This window comes from Falco peregrinus, chromosome 6 (assembly GCF_023634155.1).
Source record: "Falco peregrinus isolate bFalPer1 chromosome 6, bFalPer1.pri, whole genome shotgun sequence".
NCBI lineage: Eukaryota > Metazoa > Chordata > Aves > Falconiformes > Falconidae > Falco > Falco peregrinus.
In genome coordinates, this window is record NC_073726.1 from 46428674 (window position 1) to 46446845 (window position 18172).

The 18172-nt window shown below is 40.4% G+C and overlaps 2 protein-coding genes across 5 annotated transcripts in view; one reads left to right on the forward strand and one right to left on the reverse strand.

Annotated features, from left to right (window-relative positions):
- The window catches only part of SCYL2 (SCY1 like pseudokinase 2), a 41258-nt gene extending 38388 nt beyond the window's left edge, over nucleotides 1-2870 (reverse strand). For both annotated transcript variants that reach the window (XM_055808771.1, XM_055808770.1), the window contains exon 1: nucleotides 2721-2870. The gene's annotated coding sequence lies outside the window, so the exon portion shown is untranslated. The remainder of the gene's footprint in view (nucleotides 1-2720) is intronic.
- Nucleotides 2871-2960: 90 nt separating this feature from the next.
- DEPDC4 (DEP domain containing 4) lies at nucleotides 2961-17082 on the forward strand. 3 transcript variants are annotated; one of them, XM_055808772.1, is made up of 9 exons: nucleotides 2961-3086; nucleotides 4054-4480; nucleotides 4999-5153; nucleotides 5674-5860; nucleotides 8136-8362; nucleotides 11051-11193; nucleotides 11417-11542; nucleotides 12982-13060; nucleotides 15473-17082. In XM_055808772.1, exons 1-9 carry the CDS (start codon nucleotides 3002-3004, stop codon nucleotides 15688-15690), a joined length of 1647 nt encoding a protein of 548 aa, XP_055664747.1. In that variant the 5' UTR covers nucleotides 2961-3001; the 3' UTR covers nucleotides 15691-17082. The 3 variants fall into 3 exon arrangements, with proteins under 3 accessions (XP_055664747.1, XP_055664748.1, XP_055664749.1); XM_055808773.1 differs by having other exon boundaries at nucleotides 5002-5153; XM_055808774.1 differs by lacking the exon at nucleotides 2961-3086 and adding an exon at nucleotides 3187-3483.
- Nucleotides 17083-18172: the final 1090 nt, after the last annotated feature.

Here is an 18172-nt window from a genome sequence, read left to right on the forward strand (position 1 = left end):
ATCTTGCAAATACTCAACTTTTAAAATCAGAAATAGCTATGGTTCCAACAGGACTACTACTCAGGAGCAGAACCAGATACGACTACAAGCATGTTCAGTGTGGAGCTGGTCAATTATGGGGACTGAGTTTTAGACACAAGAAGCTGAGTCTGAATACAATGAAATAATCTTAAGAGTAATGATGTACTTGCTTGGTATCTATTAACTGTTTTGTTGAGAACATAGCTGGAAATAAGTTATGGAAACAGAATTCCTTTATTAAGTAATTTTGCTACAGTACGTGACATTTTATTACAATATATTAATTTTACCTCATGAATTGCGCTATGGAAAAATGCATGCAATTCCTAATGTGCAGCCCTAAACCAAACTACTGTTAGCCAATGTCTAATACCCCTATATAAAGGAACTTTTCATTAACCTGATAAATACATAGAAACAAGGATCTCCGAGTATTCTAAATAAGAGCAACAGGTATTTCCAGCTCTCAGAGATTTTATTCTGCAGCTATTCCATGGGGCAAACTCTATATGCTAATGACTATAAAATCAATCCTAATAAGTTTGAGATAACAACAAATCTAATTTATTTGGTTTTAAATCTTGTGCTTTTTGCATTGTTTCATTCACTTCATGCCATCAAACCTTCTCTAGTATCAGTGCAACACAATCCTGCGTTAGAACTCTCAAAACTAAAGAGAGACTTCGCAAAATTAATTGTGGAGATATTATGAAGAAATCTGAAAGGGAGCTTCTCTATACAGGTAGTGGAAAAACGGTGCAGCATTGATCAAATCAGAAGTGCCCTCTACTGTGGGTGACAGACTGACTGCAGTGAGAAGCCTGGAAAAGCCACTAGGCGAGAATGTTAACAACATTCCAGTGTCTGAAGGGTTAGGATTTAAAAATCAAGCCTGGTAGACCCTGTCCAACCTGTTCCTCTCCAGCTTGACAATATGCAAACGACTGTTAAATTTAGCTACTGAGCAAGGACTACTGAGAAACTTACTTCTCAATAAGCAGCCTGGGTTTTAAGTTTACATCCATCTAACTGTAAATTTGTAGAATTCCTCATGTCAAAATTTGGACTGTAACCCAATATAGTGTATTTTGTTTTATAAAAATGAATGTTATTACATAAAAACGCAGTATGTATCAACAGGGACAATGTACCTAGAAAAACCATGCAAAAAAACTCATTTTGGGTATTATGTATAACACCACAAACCATGATGATTTAACCATATCTGAAATATGCAACTTCAGTTCTCAACTGCATGAAAACTGGTTTCTTCCGTTCTTTTAAGACTGAACTACTAATTATAGAAAAATGAACAACCACAGGACAATTAACTGTCACCCACAATGAAAGTTTAATTTCAAGTTAAAAGGTTAATAAATTAGAAAAGCATACGATCTTAAGAGTAACAGCATTCAGAAAAGCAACACAGGACACACAAACGTTTAAGAACTTTGATTTCTTCTTGTTTGAATTTCATGGGTAATATTAATGCTACTGATACTAGGTCCATAAAACCCGCAACTAATCCTAAAAATAAATGGTTGGTGTGTTGTTTTCATGAATTCCCCTCACAATCAGTAATGGTTTTTATGCTGATGTACATCAGCAACAATACCTCAGCACAATGACGACTTAATCATTTGGCAGGGTAAGAAGCAACAGTCAAGATAACAATAAGAAATGAAGTGAAACATTAAAATTGTTCAAATAAAGGTAAATCCAGTACAAAGATTCCTCACCATTTTTTCTCACTCATGTAAAACAACTGCATGATTTAAAAGTTATCCTTGAACTAATTTAAAGCTTCATCTGATGAATGTATATGGGCGCACACTGTACAGCTGCGCATCATACACTCTACCAGTATTTGGGCCTGTATCAAGCTGGGACTCCCCTTTGCAAACCAAAGCAACAGGCAGGCGCGTGGGTACTTCATGTCACCCAACTCAAACTTCCATCCCATCCATCTGACCCAAACAATGATGAATTCACAGAAGAAACAGGTGCTAGAACAACTGTGTTCCACCAAACAAAAGAAAAAAACCAAACCCGAACATTTTTCAGGCACAACCAAACTTTCGCACTTGTCACAAAAACAGGAGGATCAAACGCAACGACGCACTGCACAGGTACGGCATAGCTGCCCTCGCTGCAAGTCACCTTCTTGATTTTTATTCAGCGATGCATGCACGGGGGTCTGCCTGGCGCCTGCTAACAGGCAAAACCTAACCTATATACCGCACAAACCCCTGCACCGTCTCTTGCGGGCCGGTCCTCCCGGACAAAGCATTTATCGCTGTTTACGGTGAGACCGGGCTCGCACCACTCCACCGAGAGAAACTGCCGCCAGCAGCGCGCAGGGACTCCCCGCTTCCCGCGGCCCCAAGGCCGGTGAGCGCTCCCTGCGCGGCGGGCGGGCGGGCGGGCGCCGGCCGCGCTCCGAGGCGAGCGGCGCTTGCGGGAAGGTTACTCGCGACCCGCCGGCCCGGGCCGCTCAGCGGTCCCGCCAGGCCCGGCTCACGCCATCACGGCGCCCCTAGGACGGCCCCGTTCCCCTCCACCCCGCAGCGCCGGGCTCCTGGCACGCCAGGTCGCCGCCCCGGCTCCTCCGAAGCCAGCGGGCCCTGCCCTACCCGCGCAATGCCACTAGGCCACGGGCAGCCGCTCTCACCGCAGGGCGCGGGGGACAGGCCTCTTACCTGAGCCCACGAGAAGCTGCCGGCGCAGCGCCCGGCTACGCGTCGCCCTGTCGGCCCGGCGGGACCGCCTGTCACGCCGGCTCCGTCTCTCGCTCCGGCCCCAGCGCCGCTCCAGCTACTCCATAGCGACGGCGGCAGGCACAGCGCCGGGGAGGGAGGCGGCCGCAGCGCGCCTCACTTCCGCCCCGGAGGGGCGGTGCTGGGGCGGTGGCCGGGGGAGGCGGAGGGGGGCGGGAAGTGATGCACGCTCCCGGCTTCCGCCAGCGGCGCCGGCCGCCCTTATGGCGGGATATTTGACTCCGCGGTTCAGGAGGCTCCGCAGCCAGAGCGAGTTGGAGCCGCGGCGTGGGAGCGGGCGGCGGCGAGGTGTGGGAGGACGGTCGTCCTCGTCTCGCCGCTGACGCGGCTCCTTGTTCCGCGGTGTCGTCGGGGTTGGCGGCGGCTCCGCGCCTCGCCGGGGGGCGGGGCGGCCCCTGAGGGGCCGGCGCGTGCCCGCCCGTTGCACCGGAGCTGCGGGGGCCGCCGGCCTGCGGGCGGGAAGGCGGGAGCTGGTGTGGGCGCCAGCAGCTGCTCCGGGGGAGAGGAGCCTCCTGAGGCTGTGCCCCAGCGGGCGGGGCGCGCTGGGCCTGGAGCGGCGCCTCGGTGTTCGGAGCGGGAGGTTGCGGGGCGCGCAGGTTTAGTGTGATGCAGTGTCGGTTTGGTGTCCGCCGAGCTGAGAGCGGTGTGTGGAGGAGAAACTGAGGGCTGGAGGAGCGTCCTCCGGGTGAGGCTGGGAGAGCTGGGACCGCTCAGTCTGGAGGAGGGACCGCTCGGGAGGTTCTCACCAGCGCCTGCGGGTAGAAGGCAGAGCGGGGAGCCGGGCGCTCAGGGGTGCCCGGAGAGGTGGTGGCTGCGCCTCCTTTGAGGGTAACTCAGGAGCCGCCTGGGCCTGGGCGACCGACTCCGACAGCCAGCTCTGGGCAGCCCTGCTTGAGTAGGGGCGTCGGACCGGATGGACTCCGAAGGCCCCTGCCTCAGCCGCTCTGGGATTCTGTAATGAGCGAACGTGCGTGTGTACACACGTACAGCATGTGTGGTAATAACAAAGAAACCTTCCTCTTCTGTTTTTAGTGTATTTTCTTCTCTTGACTCTGCCCTAGGGGATTGAGTCAACTTACAAGAAAGACTGCTTCATGAAGTATTCTCTTTCTCTGTCCTTATAAAATTAAGCTGACTTCTGGATAATTTTTAAACATATATATATCTATAACTAATTTCACAGAGTAAAAATATTTTTTTTAAATCTTCAATTAGAGCTTTATAAACCTGTGAAACTTATATAAATATTTTGCAGATTTCGATGGTCCTTTCCAAGCAACTCAGCTGTGGAATGGTATTATTCATGCTCTACATAGTCAGGTGGAAATCAAAAGACGTAGACAACACCTGAAAACATATAAAAACTGTTTCACCGGCTCAAATGCTGTTGATGTGGTGCTGAGCCATCTTATGCAAAGCATGTACCTAAGCTGCAATGATATTTCTCGGCTGAAGGGAGTCCGTGTATGCCAAGCATTGATGGATCACAAGGTGTTTGAGCCAGTTGGAGCAAAGCTTTATTTATTCAAGAACGAAAAAGAAACAGAGTTTGAAGACACAAACACTAGCCTCTATAAATTTGTAAATAGCAGTCTTACTCCTCTTCCTCCAAGAAAGAATAAAGGCAATGAGATCTTGTCTCCTGAGCAAATCTGCAAACAGAAGATAAAAAGACTTTCCAGGTGAGCTACTCTGAACTATTCTGATGTGGTTTTGTGGGTTTTTTTAAGGTGGGTTAACTGTAGATGAGGTAATGGCTGTCTAACCCAGGTATGAGAGACTTCTGAAAACTACATGCCAGTTCTGAAAAATATGCCTAAATAGCAGACGCTACCTAATATTTCTTGGTAATGTTAAACTGCTTTGATCTTTTCCTTGTTATTTAGAGTCTGGGACAGTAGCATAAGCCTAGGAATCATTTTCTTTTGCAGTCAGTTGTGCTGAAATCTGAGTATTAGCATGAATAGGCTACTTGCTAGAAGCTAGTAAAGAGAAATGGAAGTAATAATCAATATTTGGAATCAGTATGCTTCCCCTTTCCACAAAGCAGATGTGAATGATTGGTTTTCTAGCAGCAGGATAGACCCTAGATCCAGTGAAGCCCTAAAGTCCTGATTTAACAGCAGTTTAGGAAGTGACAGAAAGATAAATGTGTCCTGGTTGTATTTGTTATAAATCTATTTCTTTTTTCTCCCCTAAGCAGAACAAAGTGTGAAACAACACTTTCAAACCCCTTAGCATTAGAAGCAGCTGATAAAAAGAGGGTAGAGGAGCTTCTTCGATCAATAAGTGTTCATGCCTCTCTACCTCCAAAGATCATGGTTAATAAACAAACTCATCTGCTTTCAAAAAGAGGTGAGGATTTGATTTTTCTTTTTAAAACTTGATTGTTCTCCACTGGATGTAATTTGAGTATCTCATTTCTGTTACAGACTGCCCCTCAGAGTCCTAGATTTAACATGTCACTAATGACAAAACAGATAAATGATTGCTAAATGGGTAAATGTTCATAGTAAGTGAACTGAAGGAAACAACAACAGGATTATTTTTTTGCATGTGGGTGCTATTCCACTTATGCAAATACCACTTCAGAAGGAAATAGGTTTTAAGTTAAGTATATTTTCTGGTATGTATTACTTGTAAGAGTAGGTTATTGCTAATTCTAATATGATGGGGAGAGAGATGTTCTCTTTAAAGCCGCCTTCCTTAGCATTCCTATTTTGATCCCTTCTTTCCCAACATAGAAACTTCGCACTGCTGTTACCTATTTCTCTTTGAATGCTTAAAACATTCTTGAGTGAGTAAACCCAAAGGTTAGTGTTTTGCATAATATCTTATTTCTCGGGGTCTTTTTTTGTTTATTTTATGGTATCAGTAATAGAAGATGTCTGGAAACAGCAAACTCTACTACGACTGCTGCAGTTAATTGATGTTCCGATTCTAGAAAATATCTTAGTGTCTTCAGTGAAAACAAAACCAGAGGGATTTGGCAGAGAAGAAGACCTGATTATCTCAAATACGTTCCTGGACAGAGAGGTTACGTGTATATTAAACTTGCCTGAGTAAGTTATACATCTATAAAATTGATTTGTTAGTAAATGCTTTATTTTACTCTTGATTTAAGATACGTGTTAAGTCAACAAAATAAACATCGTTACACTCGTATACTTGTAGACAGGGGAGCATTAATACACTTCCCTCTGACTTCTCAGAAGTGGTAAGGGAATTCACAGAAAGTATATGTTTAGGATTGGATGTTTGAGGGTTTTAAGATTACATCAAAACCTTAACTTTCAGTGTCAAAAACACTCCTAGATTTCAGAGCAGGCACTTCACCATTAGGTCTCTATAACAGATGTTAGAACTTGAAAAAAAAAAAAATGATTCCAGGGCTTCTTGTTTGCTTGCTATAGTTCCTGGCAGTGGTGCTGTGGAGATACAAAGTCAGTAAGGCATCTACTGTTAGCAACAGAAAAGGAACAGCTAAGCTGTAACACTGAAGAATGCTTATATCATGAGAATAAAAAAGTGAAAGTGGTGTGGCTGTGTGTTGCCAATGCTCTTTTCCTTAAATGTTCTATTATTTTTGTAGTTTTCCAGTTGATCACACTTGGGCTGATCTCTATCTTGGCATGTACTTTTAATGAATTGTCAGGGCATGTCTCCTCATGTGTGTGTCTTAGTAATGATTGTTTCTGTCAACTCAATACAATTTTTATCTGTTTGTAAGATTGAGGTTAATCCTTGTACCTAAAGACTTTCTTACGGTTTTTATGTATTCTTGCTTTAGGGAGAAAATATGATTTTTTTTTAATGTATGTTTAGAGTTTTATATAAGCTAATGGAACTCCTGATTCCAAACTAGGTTTATTGCTGGATAGCATCTTAACTCCGTGGATTTTTCCACCTGGAATGCGTTGATGAACACTCTTGGGGGGGGGGGGGGGGGCTTTATACTTCTGTTTTACTTGATTCTTGGGTGATTGGTGGGTTTGTGTCTTTTAAAATATCTTGCATGTGGTTCTTACTCTGTATTAGTCTGTGTTAAGTGTGTCTAACATTCAGATCTTTGCTAACATATCAGATGAATGTGCATACCTCATTGCAACATTCTGCAATTTACTTAAGTGGGGGGCTGGAATAGCATCTTTTTAGGCAGCATCTTATTCAAGTCTGGCTTACAGCATGCCTGAGAAATGGAAAATTCCAGGTATAAAGAATAGCTACCAGTATTACAAGCAGTTGTAGGATTAATTGCCTCCAGTATGAAGGTGGTGGAGTGAGCATAATTTATATCTCAACTTTCCTGTTTCCAGTTTTCAAATAGCGTCATGTTGTACTTGAAAGCTGTAATCAAATCCTGCTTGCAGTGATCACCCTGTTCATGGAATTGCAACTAAAAGGAGGTCATGATCCTCTTTCTATTTTACTGTTTTACTTCTTTTATGCATCCAAGAGTTAACAATTATTGTTGGCTGCGGCAGTTCAAACAAAAGTTCATCTAGCTGTCCAGCAGCAATGTTTCTGCTCTCCATGATAAAAGTAAGATTCTGTAGGTCTTAAATACTTGTGAGAAGATGCAGACATTTATTGATTCAGCTCAAATTATTTTATATGTGGAGAGGCAGTCCCTCTGCCTTCCACAGTTAATATAATTTTAGATTTCTTCTGTACAACATGGTTGAGTTAGTGACTTTTTCCTCTGACCTTCCAGCCTCTCTAAACAATTGAGTTGTCTACCTAAATTTTAGGTAGACGTTTAGGTACATTTTCTCTCCCTAGTGAAGTCATACAGGCAACAAATGCTTAAGAAAATTCATGCCTTTGTAGTAGGTCATACAATAAACTGCTTCCAGTGTCTTCTGGGATTTAAACTTTTCTTATTTTCCTCAGTTTTCAAACTAATTGTTGTCTTTCTCTTCTGTGGAGATCCACTCGCTTGCTTTTTCACCCTGGTTAGCCCTGGTGGGTTTTCATTGTGTGTGTTGGAGCAGTAGTGTAGTGGTGCTTGGCTGTAAATGCTAGCGGAATCAGGCAAGTGCCCTGGGGTCAGTGGTAGTCTGGCATGATTGTAGCTTGTTTTGATCTGGGTGTAGCTCAGGTGTATTGTCTGTAGCATAGGAAGACCATGGAAGTTGCTTGTTTTGGGCAGGACCTTGAACAACTACAGGGAAAGAAGTTAAATAAAACTACTTAATAAGCAACAAGTATAATGCTGGGGTTCAAATATGTGACTATATCTGCATGGCTATTTCTACCTAATTTTCTTTAAAGGATTAAATAAGAACAGACAGAGTGTTTTAAAGTAAGCACTAAAACTAACTTTTCCTTCTGCAGGCTTGACAAATGGCTCTATGCTGCAATTGAATGCTTGGAGTATTTCCCAGACCAATTCATAGTGATGGTTAGTCAGCAGTTACCTCAAAGCACTAACAAACCCGGCAGTCTGAATACATACAAGAAGATTCTCTTTGACATTATAATAAAGTATTATAGCCAAAAGAAGGACTCCCTTCTTGCCACTCAGGATCTCGATATTCATTCAGGAATTATAGAACTTATAGGTAAGAGCAACCTAGAACAAAAAATACAAGTGAAAGCAGTGTAAAGGATGTAACTTACTAAGTGTTAATCAACTGAATCATAACACTATTTGCAATGCTGTTGGCGATGCACTTTAATTCATAGGTTGGAAGGGAATGCTTAAGGTCACTAGTCAGAACCTCTGCTTAAGGCAAAGACTAATTTCAAAGTTAGATCAAGTTGCTTAGGGCCTGGTCCAGCTGAATTTTGAAATTCTGCAAGGATATAATCACCAACTTCTGTGCATAACCTCTTTTAGTGTGTAACTACCCTCATTGAGAAAGTGTTTTACCGCTAGTCAGAACTTCCTAATTGTGACTAGTAGCATAAAAGTAATATCATTGCTACAAAGTTTTCTTGTTAACCAGAATAAGCTTTTGTGAGTTCTGAGCTTAGGGCTTTTTTAGTAATCAAAGTTATTTAAAACGATAAAAGGGCCTGCTGAGATGGTGATTCAGGCTGTGATCCCCCTGCAAAAAACAACACTGCATATGCTCACAAGTAAAACAGAAGGGTTTAAATATAAGTTTAAGATTAATCCTACCCAAAATAGGCCCTGTTACTTCTTCAGTTCAGTAGAGTTTATGAGGTATTGTCAAAAGTTTCAGGTTTTGGAGAACTATGACAGGCTTACTGATACAGGAGAACAGTTGGCCTGTGTAAAAAAATTGGAGCAGTGGTGGATCCTGTGGCCAAAACCTCATGGAAATAGAGGGCAATATTTATATTAGTAGTATTTTGCTAAGGAGAAAAAAAAAATACTGGATTGTAATAGAAGTCATGTAAGGGAAACTATTGCAAAATTACATAACCCATCCACAAAAAAAGAATGCTAACTTGAAATAACTGATTTGGCTGCTGGTAACTTCTGCTAATTGTTCACTTAAATTAAAGAAGCCATAGTTCATATACACAACTTAAATACAAAACTGGTCTAAACCAATATTATAGCATATTACTAAATTAGAGAATCAAAACAGCCAAATCAGTAGGCAAGGGAAAAGACAGTGTCATAATTATGTTGAATTACTCAATGCTTTAGTTGCCTGTAGGTCTTAGTAAGTATCTGCTTGTTCTAAACTAATAACCTGGGAAATGTCCAGGGCTATTTTGCTTTCTTATTCTTGCTTTAGTTTTGTCATGTTTCCAACTTGAGTAAGACTATCTCACAAGCAGTTTCTAATGCTTTATTATTTTTATTAAGTGATAGCTGTAACTTTAGCGTCAGGAAATTCTGTGTTTGAATGTATTAGTTTGTGTTCTGGTGTCCTCAGCTGTGTTCCAGTTTATACTGGGTTGCTGTTAGGAGATTGTGCTTAACTATTTTACAACCATTTTTCCTTCTTGGTGCTATGGAATAGATTATGGTCATTAGTGAATAACAACTCGGATTCTAATAATAATAATTTTCAAATAGAATCCAGTGCAATTAACCTTACTTTGATAAAGTGCTGTTGTTCTGACTAATGCAAGAGAGCACTCGAACTAGCTGTGAATATCTACGTATTTAAAACACTTCCAAAATTAGAGAAGTGCTGCAGTTAGCTAAAGTATGTCTTCATTTTGTTATCAACGTCTATATGATTTCAACTGTGTTTTCATCAGTTGTTAAACAGTCTGATTTAAGATGGCTGAAAATACAGATCTGTTGTAAAGGCAAACATATTGCTGCACTTGTTGCCTTTAAAACGAACTGATCTAGAGTACTTACGTTACAGATGAATGCATCTGGTTAAACTAGTCCATGTGGTATATTGAATCCTTTTAGATTGGATTTTTTCTTTTTCCTATATTCTTTTAAAGTAACTTAGTAAAACTTTAACCACAGATCAGAGAAATTCTTACACTCCAGAAATGACTGAACTTCCTGTCTTCCTATCTGTACTTCACGCCCTTTGGCAATTTGGCAATTCTTTCCTGCTTTGCTTTTTTTTTTTTTTTTTTTTTGGTCTGCCTTTCTTCTGGTAAAGGGTCACTTACTCTTTTCGTGGTGAAAATCCTGGGCTATTTCTTGTAAAATGTAACTTCTGTCCCACTAATAGGATAGAGGCCAGAAAATCATATGTAGGTTCTATTCCTGTACCTACCCTCATCTTGCTCTTGCCTTAGGAAAGTTACTTGACTTTTTGACTGTTCTTCACTTTCAAAATGAAGTTAGATAGAATTATCATCTAAAGAGGGTTTTATTGGAGATTATTTCCACCTGTAGGTAACAACTAACAAAAAAACCCAACAAAACAAAAAATAAACCTTCAAATACTCAAACAAAACAAACAAAAAAACCCCAAACCTCAAAATAATGAGGAAATTAGAATTGTTCAGCTCATTAATTACTTTGACATGAATCCTGGAATATAATACAAAGATCTATAAACAAACGGTGCAAACAGCACTTCAGTGTTCGCATATGGTACACAGAATATAGTAATGTCTCGTATATATTGTTTAAGCACATCTGTTCTCTGACTAGCTATGGGGCAAAGGCTTTAAGCTTATATTGACTAAATGCTGTATTGAGTCATGTCAGAAAGGCTTTTGAAGTCAGAGAACCTGCTTGCTTTGGAGGTAAAAAAACCCAAAGAATGGGATTAAAACTGGAATTTAAATGTGTATTCTTGATTATTGAAAATGAACAATTGGGCTGGATATGCTGTTTTGCTCCATTACAGAAAAAGGAAAAACAGATCAAGCTCTAGAAGCATCACAACTTTATTTAAAATTATTAGCACCAAATACCCGGGAAGAGCTACATAGACTCCTGACATTCATAGCCATTGCATCAGAATCTGAGGGCTACAAATTACAAAAACAAGTAAGTATCCATAATTTTTAGTGTGGGAAATGGCACTTTCCCATAGTAAAGCTAACTCTTCCTTTTGTCCAGAGTTAAAGTATCCTGTTTGCTGCCTTCCAACGGGATTTGTTTTAAAACAAGTATCAAGATGTTCTTCCCACTGATAGCAGCATGTTATGCTTAGTCTTTGCTGACACTTCACAGGTAAATCTAATGCCAAATTGGAGTTCTCTTTTTCTAGTTTGAGAACAGATCGGTGATCATCAAGACTTGCACAAAGTTCATTTTGCAAAATAAGACATTGTCAAAACCACAGGCAGAACTGCTGACTCAGTTTCTGATGGACAATCACTCCGAGCTCTCCAAGGTAGCGTTTTCCTCTATCTCATTGGCTTTGTCATTTCAGATGTTTAAGTGCCATGAAGTGCCTTTTTGGAGATGGCAGGTCTGAGGAGCAAGGTTTAGTGTTCCATTTGTTACAGTTTAATGGTACAGTCAAGCAGGGTGAGAAGCTATTCCTCCTATATAGGAGAGACTATAGAAGACAGCTTTTTGCGAGCTTTGCAAGTCCTTTATATGTAATATCCTCTCTATTTGCATCATCTGTATTAAGAAAATATTTAAAGTGTTAAGAAATCCTCATAGAGGCTTTTTGGCACCTTATTTCTGGTGACTGCCTACTAAATTTTTAGACTCTTTGCCTTTCTCATTTAGAAGTGAGCTGACATACTCTGAGTGGTATATAAGATGACATGCTCTGGTGCCGTAGCATAGATACACAGCTTTGATAAGTTTTAAGAGTTCCTTTGGTATTTTGAAATGTTAGCTTCTGAATAAAAGAAGCTAAATAGAACCTCAAAATGCGATGGCTTTTCTACTTAACTTGATCAGATATGTAAATATAAAGAAGACAAAATATGTCTGTATTTATGTTCTATCATACTGTCACACATGTGAAGAGATGCAGCCTTCCCTGACTCAATACTGACTTTCTGTATTCAGCCAGTGCCAGTGCAATAAAGTTGTCATGCTTCTCTACTGTTTTCTTCAATTACAAAATTCTGCATTAAAACATTAAACTATACGAATGAATTACCTCAGCTGTTGTAAGATAAGCAGTAGACATTTATTGTCTAGCTACATATAAGCCTAACAGTAACATTGATGTGGTTTCAGTAAAATATTACTTTTAATTCTTATACAACACATTGATTTTTCACTTCTGACCTCAACTGAAGAGACATGGGAGATTTTTTCTTTATTAGCTCCAGTTTAGTTTGAAAGTGTGAAGTTATTAGTGTGAATTTTGGATGTGTTAATGTACAGCCAAAACTATTTATTTATTAAGGGTTCTGACATGACGGTTAGGGCTTTGATTCGTGGTTGGAGATTGAGCCAGCTCTGACAAATGGAGTGCCCACTGCTTCGTAGCAGTGACAGCAGAGTGGGTGGTGGCTCACTCTTTCACAGCTTCAGTTGAGAACCTTGCGTATTATATAAGCTGGAATCAGTTTACGATCTACACTACAATTTTAGCCATAGTTCAGTGTAAAACAGCATCTAGAACACCTTCCTTATTTCTTTGGCCAGAAATATCAGAAATAAAAATACGCATTTTAGTAGAATTGCACTAAAAGACATAGTTTTATCAGAGACTTTGAATGTGTACCGAAGTAAGTGTAGGCATAGATTCTTCTGCAGTTAATTAGGGGGGTGGGGTGTAAACTGATTATCTGAAAACTGTAGATTTTCAAAATACAGAACTATTGCTTTTGTAACTTTTCCTTTGTTTGGTTGTATTTTCAGAGTCCTTTAACTCTTCTGGAACTAACTAGTAGAAGACTAGAGAGTTTGCTAGAAGGACAAGATCCGGATATCAATTCAGGTAGATGATGTGATACACACTTTTATATAAACCATTCTATACAAATTCGTTTACCATCAGTTGATTATAATTTGGAATAGGTTATGTTTTTTTCCTTTATTAGAAGTGAAGCATTAAAGTGATTAGTGGGTAATTTGCTAAATAATTTCATTATCTAAGCAAAATGCTGTTCTCTGAATATTGGAGAACAGTGATTCTATTAATTATCTGGTCTGAACACATTACGCGTGAGTTTTTTACCAAATAATTACTTCTGGAGAAATTAGTGCAAAATGTGCTTCCCAAAGTGCCGTGCTTATGATTTGGTTTGTGAATTTGATAGGATTTTATATTCAGGAACAGCATTCTTATATTTCTGCCACAAGATGCCTAAAAATTCTCATAGAGTTCAGTAGTTTGAGGTTCTGATAGATGTCTTGAGCAGAGAGTGATTTTTAGCGTTTTGAAGAACTTCTTCCTTTTCTGGGTAAGCACAAAAGTTTATTAAGAGCTTAAGATTTACAGAAAGGTAGAGTAGCCTAAAAGGCAGACATTTGTGTACGTGGTATTAGTGTTTTCCAGCGTATTTCTTTTTCAAGCTAAAATTCTATTTGGCCTTGCTGCCAAAAGTATCTTTCAGCACTATGATTAAAATGGTTGGCTTAAATAACTGAATTTCTCTCTGACTCTTTACCCTTCTTCCTTTTGACTTCTGTATTGCATTATGTGCTTAAGCCATTAGGGAACTGAGTAACACTGTAAGATACTATGCTGTTTAACACAGCAGCTGCCTGAGAGGTAGTTTCATATACAGAGTCTTACCATTTGTGGTGGGTTCTAGAATGTGTCCAAATTGTTTTGGGTTCAGTGTTCTGAGTGTCGCATATTGTGTAGCCAAAGAATAACAGAGATGAGCAACAGAAAAAGGAATTGCCTGTCTGCAGCATTCTTGGAGCCTATGTGGTCTCCATCCATTAGCACATTGAACAGACATCTGAAGTACAAATCCCATACTATATTCTCCTTACTAAGTTTTGGAGTTTCAGTCTGTAAGTGCATATAGAGTCCATCTACTTGTTGAAATGGGTAGTTTGATCTGATTGTAAGCTCTCCAGCATGGCATATTCCTGCTTTCCTGTGTGCCTCATGTTCTGGTGTCATTTTTCCATTTTCTCATGGAGGAGACTGGAGAAAAATCTTTCCTGGGAGCTAGTGAGCATTATTAGCTGGTGAGCTTCCTGAAGAGTGAGTGGGAGCAGGAGGGAAGGCTGGGGGGGCCTGATAAGAAAAGAGATCTATGTCCTGCAGGAGGGTAATCCTTACGTTTGTTGTAAATACAAAGTACTAAAAACAGTGAGGGGACTCTGTGACGTGTGTTAAAACTTCAGGGTGAATCATTTAGCCCAGTAGTTTAAACTGGTTTACTAGATTAAGAGCTAATCTTTTTGCCAGAAGTTGTTAAGCTTTCCCTTTTGGAAGAGCTGTTCTTTCTTGACCCGAGTCTATGAAACAATAAAAAGTGTTTCACATCTGGTGTTCGACAGACTGTAAAAGGAGGGAAGGACATGTGCATGTCAAGATTCTGGCAGTTTAGGTTATTACCACTCTCTGTGTGAAGCCTTAAGAAGATGATGTTTGTACAGAAGGAATAGTAAGAATTTTTTCCCCTTTAGGCAATTGACAGTTGTTCAACCAACTTGCTGTCTAACATGCATAGAAGGAAAAAGTGTCTGTGGAGTAGCTGAATGCCAGTCCTTCCTCAGGCCAGAACTCACCTGCCCAGTGGTGGGGCTTGAATTCTTGCAGGGCAGTACTCTACTGCATAGGTTCACAACTTCTTTTATAGCTAAGTTGTGCCAGAGTTGTGTATCTCTCGGGGTCCAGTTCCTTGCTCTGCCATCACCCTGCACTGCTGCCTGTTAAATCACTCTGCTTCTGGTGCACTAACCATGCTGAGCCATCTAGTCGCCTAGAAGTCCCTGAATTCTGTTCCTGATTTCAGAGGTGTGGTTCAGAGGCAACTGTTTCAAGTATTTGTTCACTTGCATTAGGTATTGGGCCTTGCTGCCGATCTGATAGACTCACAGGGAATCACTGGATAGTGACAACTGCAAGGTGCCATTCTTCTTGTGTAGCATTCTTTGTTATGGTTTCTGATTGCCAGAACTGTATTGGCTCTGTCTTGCAGGCCTGTTCACAATACAAAATCATCTGTGATACTGCACTTGTAACACTGCTTTTCAATTTTGTTTTTGCAATTAACATTTAGATGTTTATGCTTCGTGGAAGGCTGTATGTTTCACATAGTTTGTAGAGAACTGAAATCGCATCTAAACTGGAGTACCAGTATACCTATGTTTCTGATCAGATTTTTTTAATCAGGCTCTTACATGTTACGTTAAACTTAATCTGAACCTCTGATTTCTTACAAAGGCTTCACCTTCTGTCAGCGTGTGACAGCTAAAGTATATGAAGATCAAAAACAACAAACAAACCAGCATCTTCTCACATTGGTTCAAGAGATGGTCAATGACCCCACTATTCCTTTGAAGCAGAAGAAGAAATTAATTAAAGAATTCAGAAAACACCATTCTCTCACCTATTGTAGTGGTTGTAAAGCTACATGTGAATTTTGTATTCAAAATGGTTAGACTCAATTCAGCCATTTAATTTTTTTAAAAATGGGAGGGTGCATATGACAATTGTTCCCTGCAAACCATTTTCTTCTTATGTTCTTACACCTTCAGCTACAGAAAACTACAACTATCAAAATTACTATGCTGCTAAAAAGAATTAATCCTTATTAATGACTCTTTAAGCAAAATGTACTTAATTACTTGCACACTGCTTGTTCTGCTTTGAATTCAGGGTTTGGCACTTTTTTCCCTTCCATGTCCCCATGGCTTTCTGGCTGAGCCAAGTCTACATTCAGACCCACGCTTGGGTTGACAGTAAGGTTTTCAATATTTTCTATCTAATTCATACTGTAACCTAGTTTTAAACTGTTGATTATAATTCCTGGGAGTATTGTAGAAGTGTAATAAGTGTGTCAAAACCATTAGGAGCAGGTCAGTGGATTTTGAATCTGGCAGGCAGCATTTGTTAGGCAGGGAAGCTGTGTGTGCTTGCAGCCAGTAATCATAGCCTATTGCTCCTTCCCCACTCTGGCAGACTGAGCTGCTGCTAACTCAACAGTTATGCAAAAGCAAGTAAAAGGTTACATTTAAAAAAACTTGAGAAACAGTAATCTTGGTTTAGATCTCTTGGTGTACATAAGCAATTTATTTTAGCATGAGGATACTTGGATATTGTCCAGTTATTTATCATAAATACTTTGATAGCTTTTATGGATTCATAGGCCAAAGCTAGAAGGCATATTGGCTTGTCAACACATTGATGGTTAACTGTACGTTGGCAAGGAAATGTTGATTGAAATCATAAATAAATATGCAATATAATGTTACAGGGTTTAAATTACTTCCTCCATCCTCATGACAGACATCTAATTAGGCATTGGACATAGAAATGTAAAACTGAGGTTGGAAGGGACCTCTGGTCTAGTCCTACTGCCCAGCTCAAAGTGAAGTCAGTGCAGGCTGCTCAGGGCCTTCTCCAGTTGAATTTAGAGTATCTCACCTTTCAGGTGAGCCTGGTCCAGAGTTTGACCAGCCTCACAGTATGTAAACAAAAAAAAACCAACCCACAAAGAAATCATACTACCTTATGTTTGGGTAGAATTTCTTGAATTTCAGTTTGTACCCGTTACCTTCTGTCCTTCCACTGGGCACCACTGAGAAGCATCTGGCTCTGTCATCTTTACTTTTTCCCCTGAGCCGCCTTTTCTCAAGGCTAAATAACCACAGCTCACTCAGCTTCTTCCTTATGTGACAGGTGCTCCAATCCTTTGTAATTTTCTTGGCCCATTTGCTGGACTGGTTCTATATGACCATGATTTTTCACTGTGAATATGCTGCTTTAGGTGTCTACATCCTCCGCTGCTCTTCAAATGTGTGGTCAAGTTAGCAGGATACCAAAGCTTTCTAAAAACTAGTGCTCTTTGCTTTTATAAATTGAAATGGTTGCACTGTTAGATACAACCAGCTCTGTGTACAGGTAGTAGGTTGTGCAAAGTTGCATGTTTCAAGTAGCCTTATTTAAATGATCTGGCCTTATTAGAAGTCGGAGAATGTAGTTTAAATCTCTGTCCGTGCAGCCCTGTTTATGCACTTGTTATTTGACAGGGACTGTACAATGTGAAATAAACTATTTCTGCAGGAAAAAAGACCAAGTTTCACCTTCCGGGGTGAATACCCTAATTACTAGATTTCAGGGCCTCATATTCTTTTTCTAGCCCTGGGGGTGGGGTGGTCATTCTCACAGAAAAGGGTACATGTACAGGAGTAGGTTACTGAGGACTATGAACAGGTATTTCCTGATCAAGTGCTTCTGGTGTCAAGTAGTGGGAGAAAGGGATTTGAGTTTGGTTTCGCTTTCCCCACCTCCCCTCCCAGTCCCTTTACAGGGTCTCACTCAACCGACTCTGGTAACAGTGAGGGATGATAACGTGGTAATTTCTCGGCTAGATAGACTGGGAAAACTGTATTAAAAAAAAATCTTGCACATTGTGACTTGATTAGAAGTTTCTTGTGATAATGTAAAGATGATAATAAAGCATTACATAAAAAGCGATGGATCTATCTTGTCATTTCATAGTGCTCTTGTAAGAAAGAGGGAGCTTAGTGGGTGTAGAGCCAGGTATCAAACAGCAAGGAAATGCTTCAAGTGGACAGGAGTTTATAGCTGCCAGGTGCTTTCTTCTGTTCATGGGACAAGAAGTCAAGATTGATCTAGTTCTGTAATGGAAAGTAAGACCTCTTTAGAGCTCTGTCTTATTCACCTACCCTGATAGGTGGGTTTACTAATTTTTAATCTTCTGTTGAAAGAAACATGGTTTACATTTAAGTGTAAGGGCCTGCAGAACAGAACAAGTTTGGTGAACTACAGATTACTGTTTTTTACATTGTTACGCTTTGTTACATTTCAAAATTAGGAAAACCTTAGGACTTTAAAAAGTTCTGTCACTTTAACAGTATTTGACACAGAATCATCTGGTAGGGATGCTGGACCTCTCAC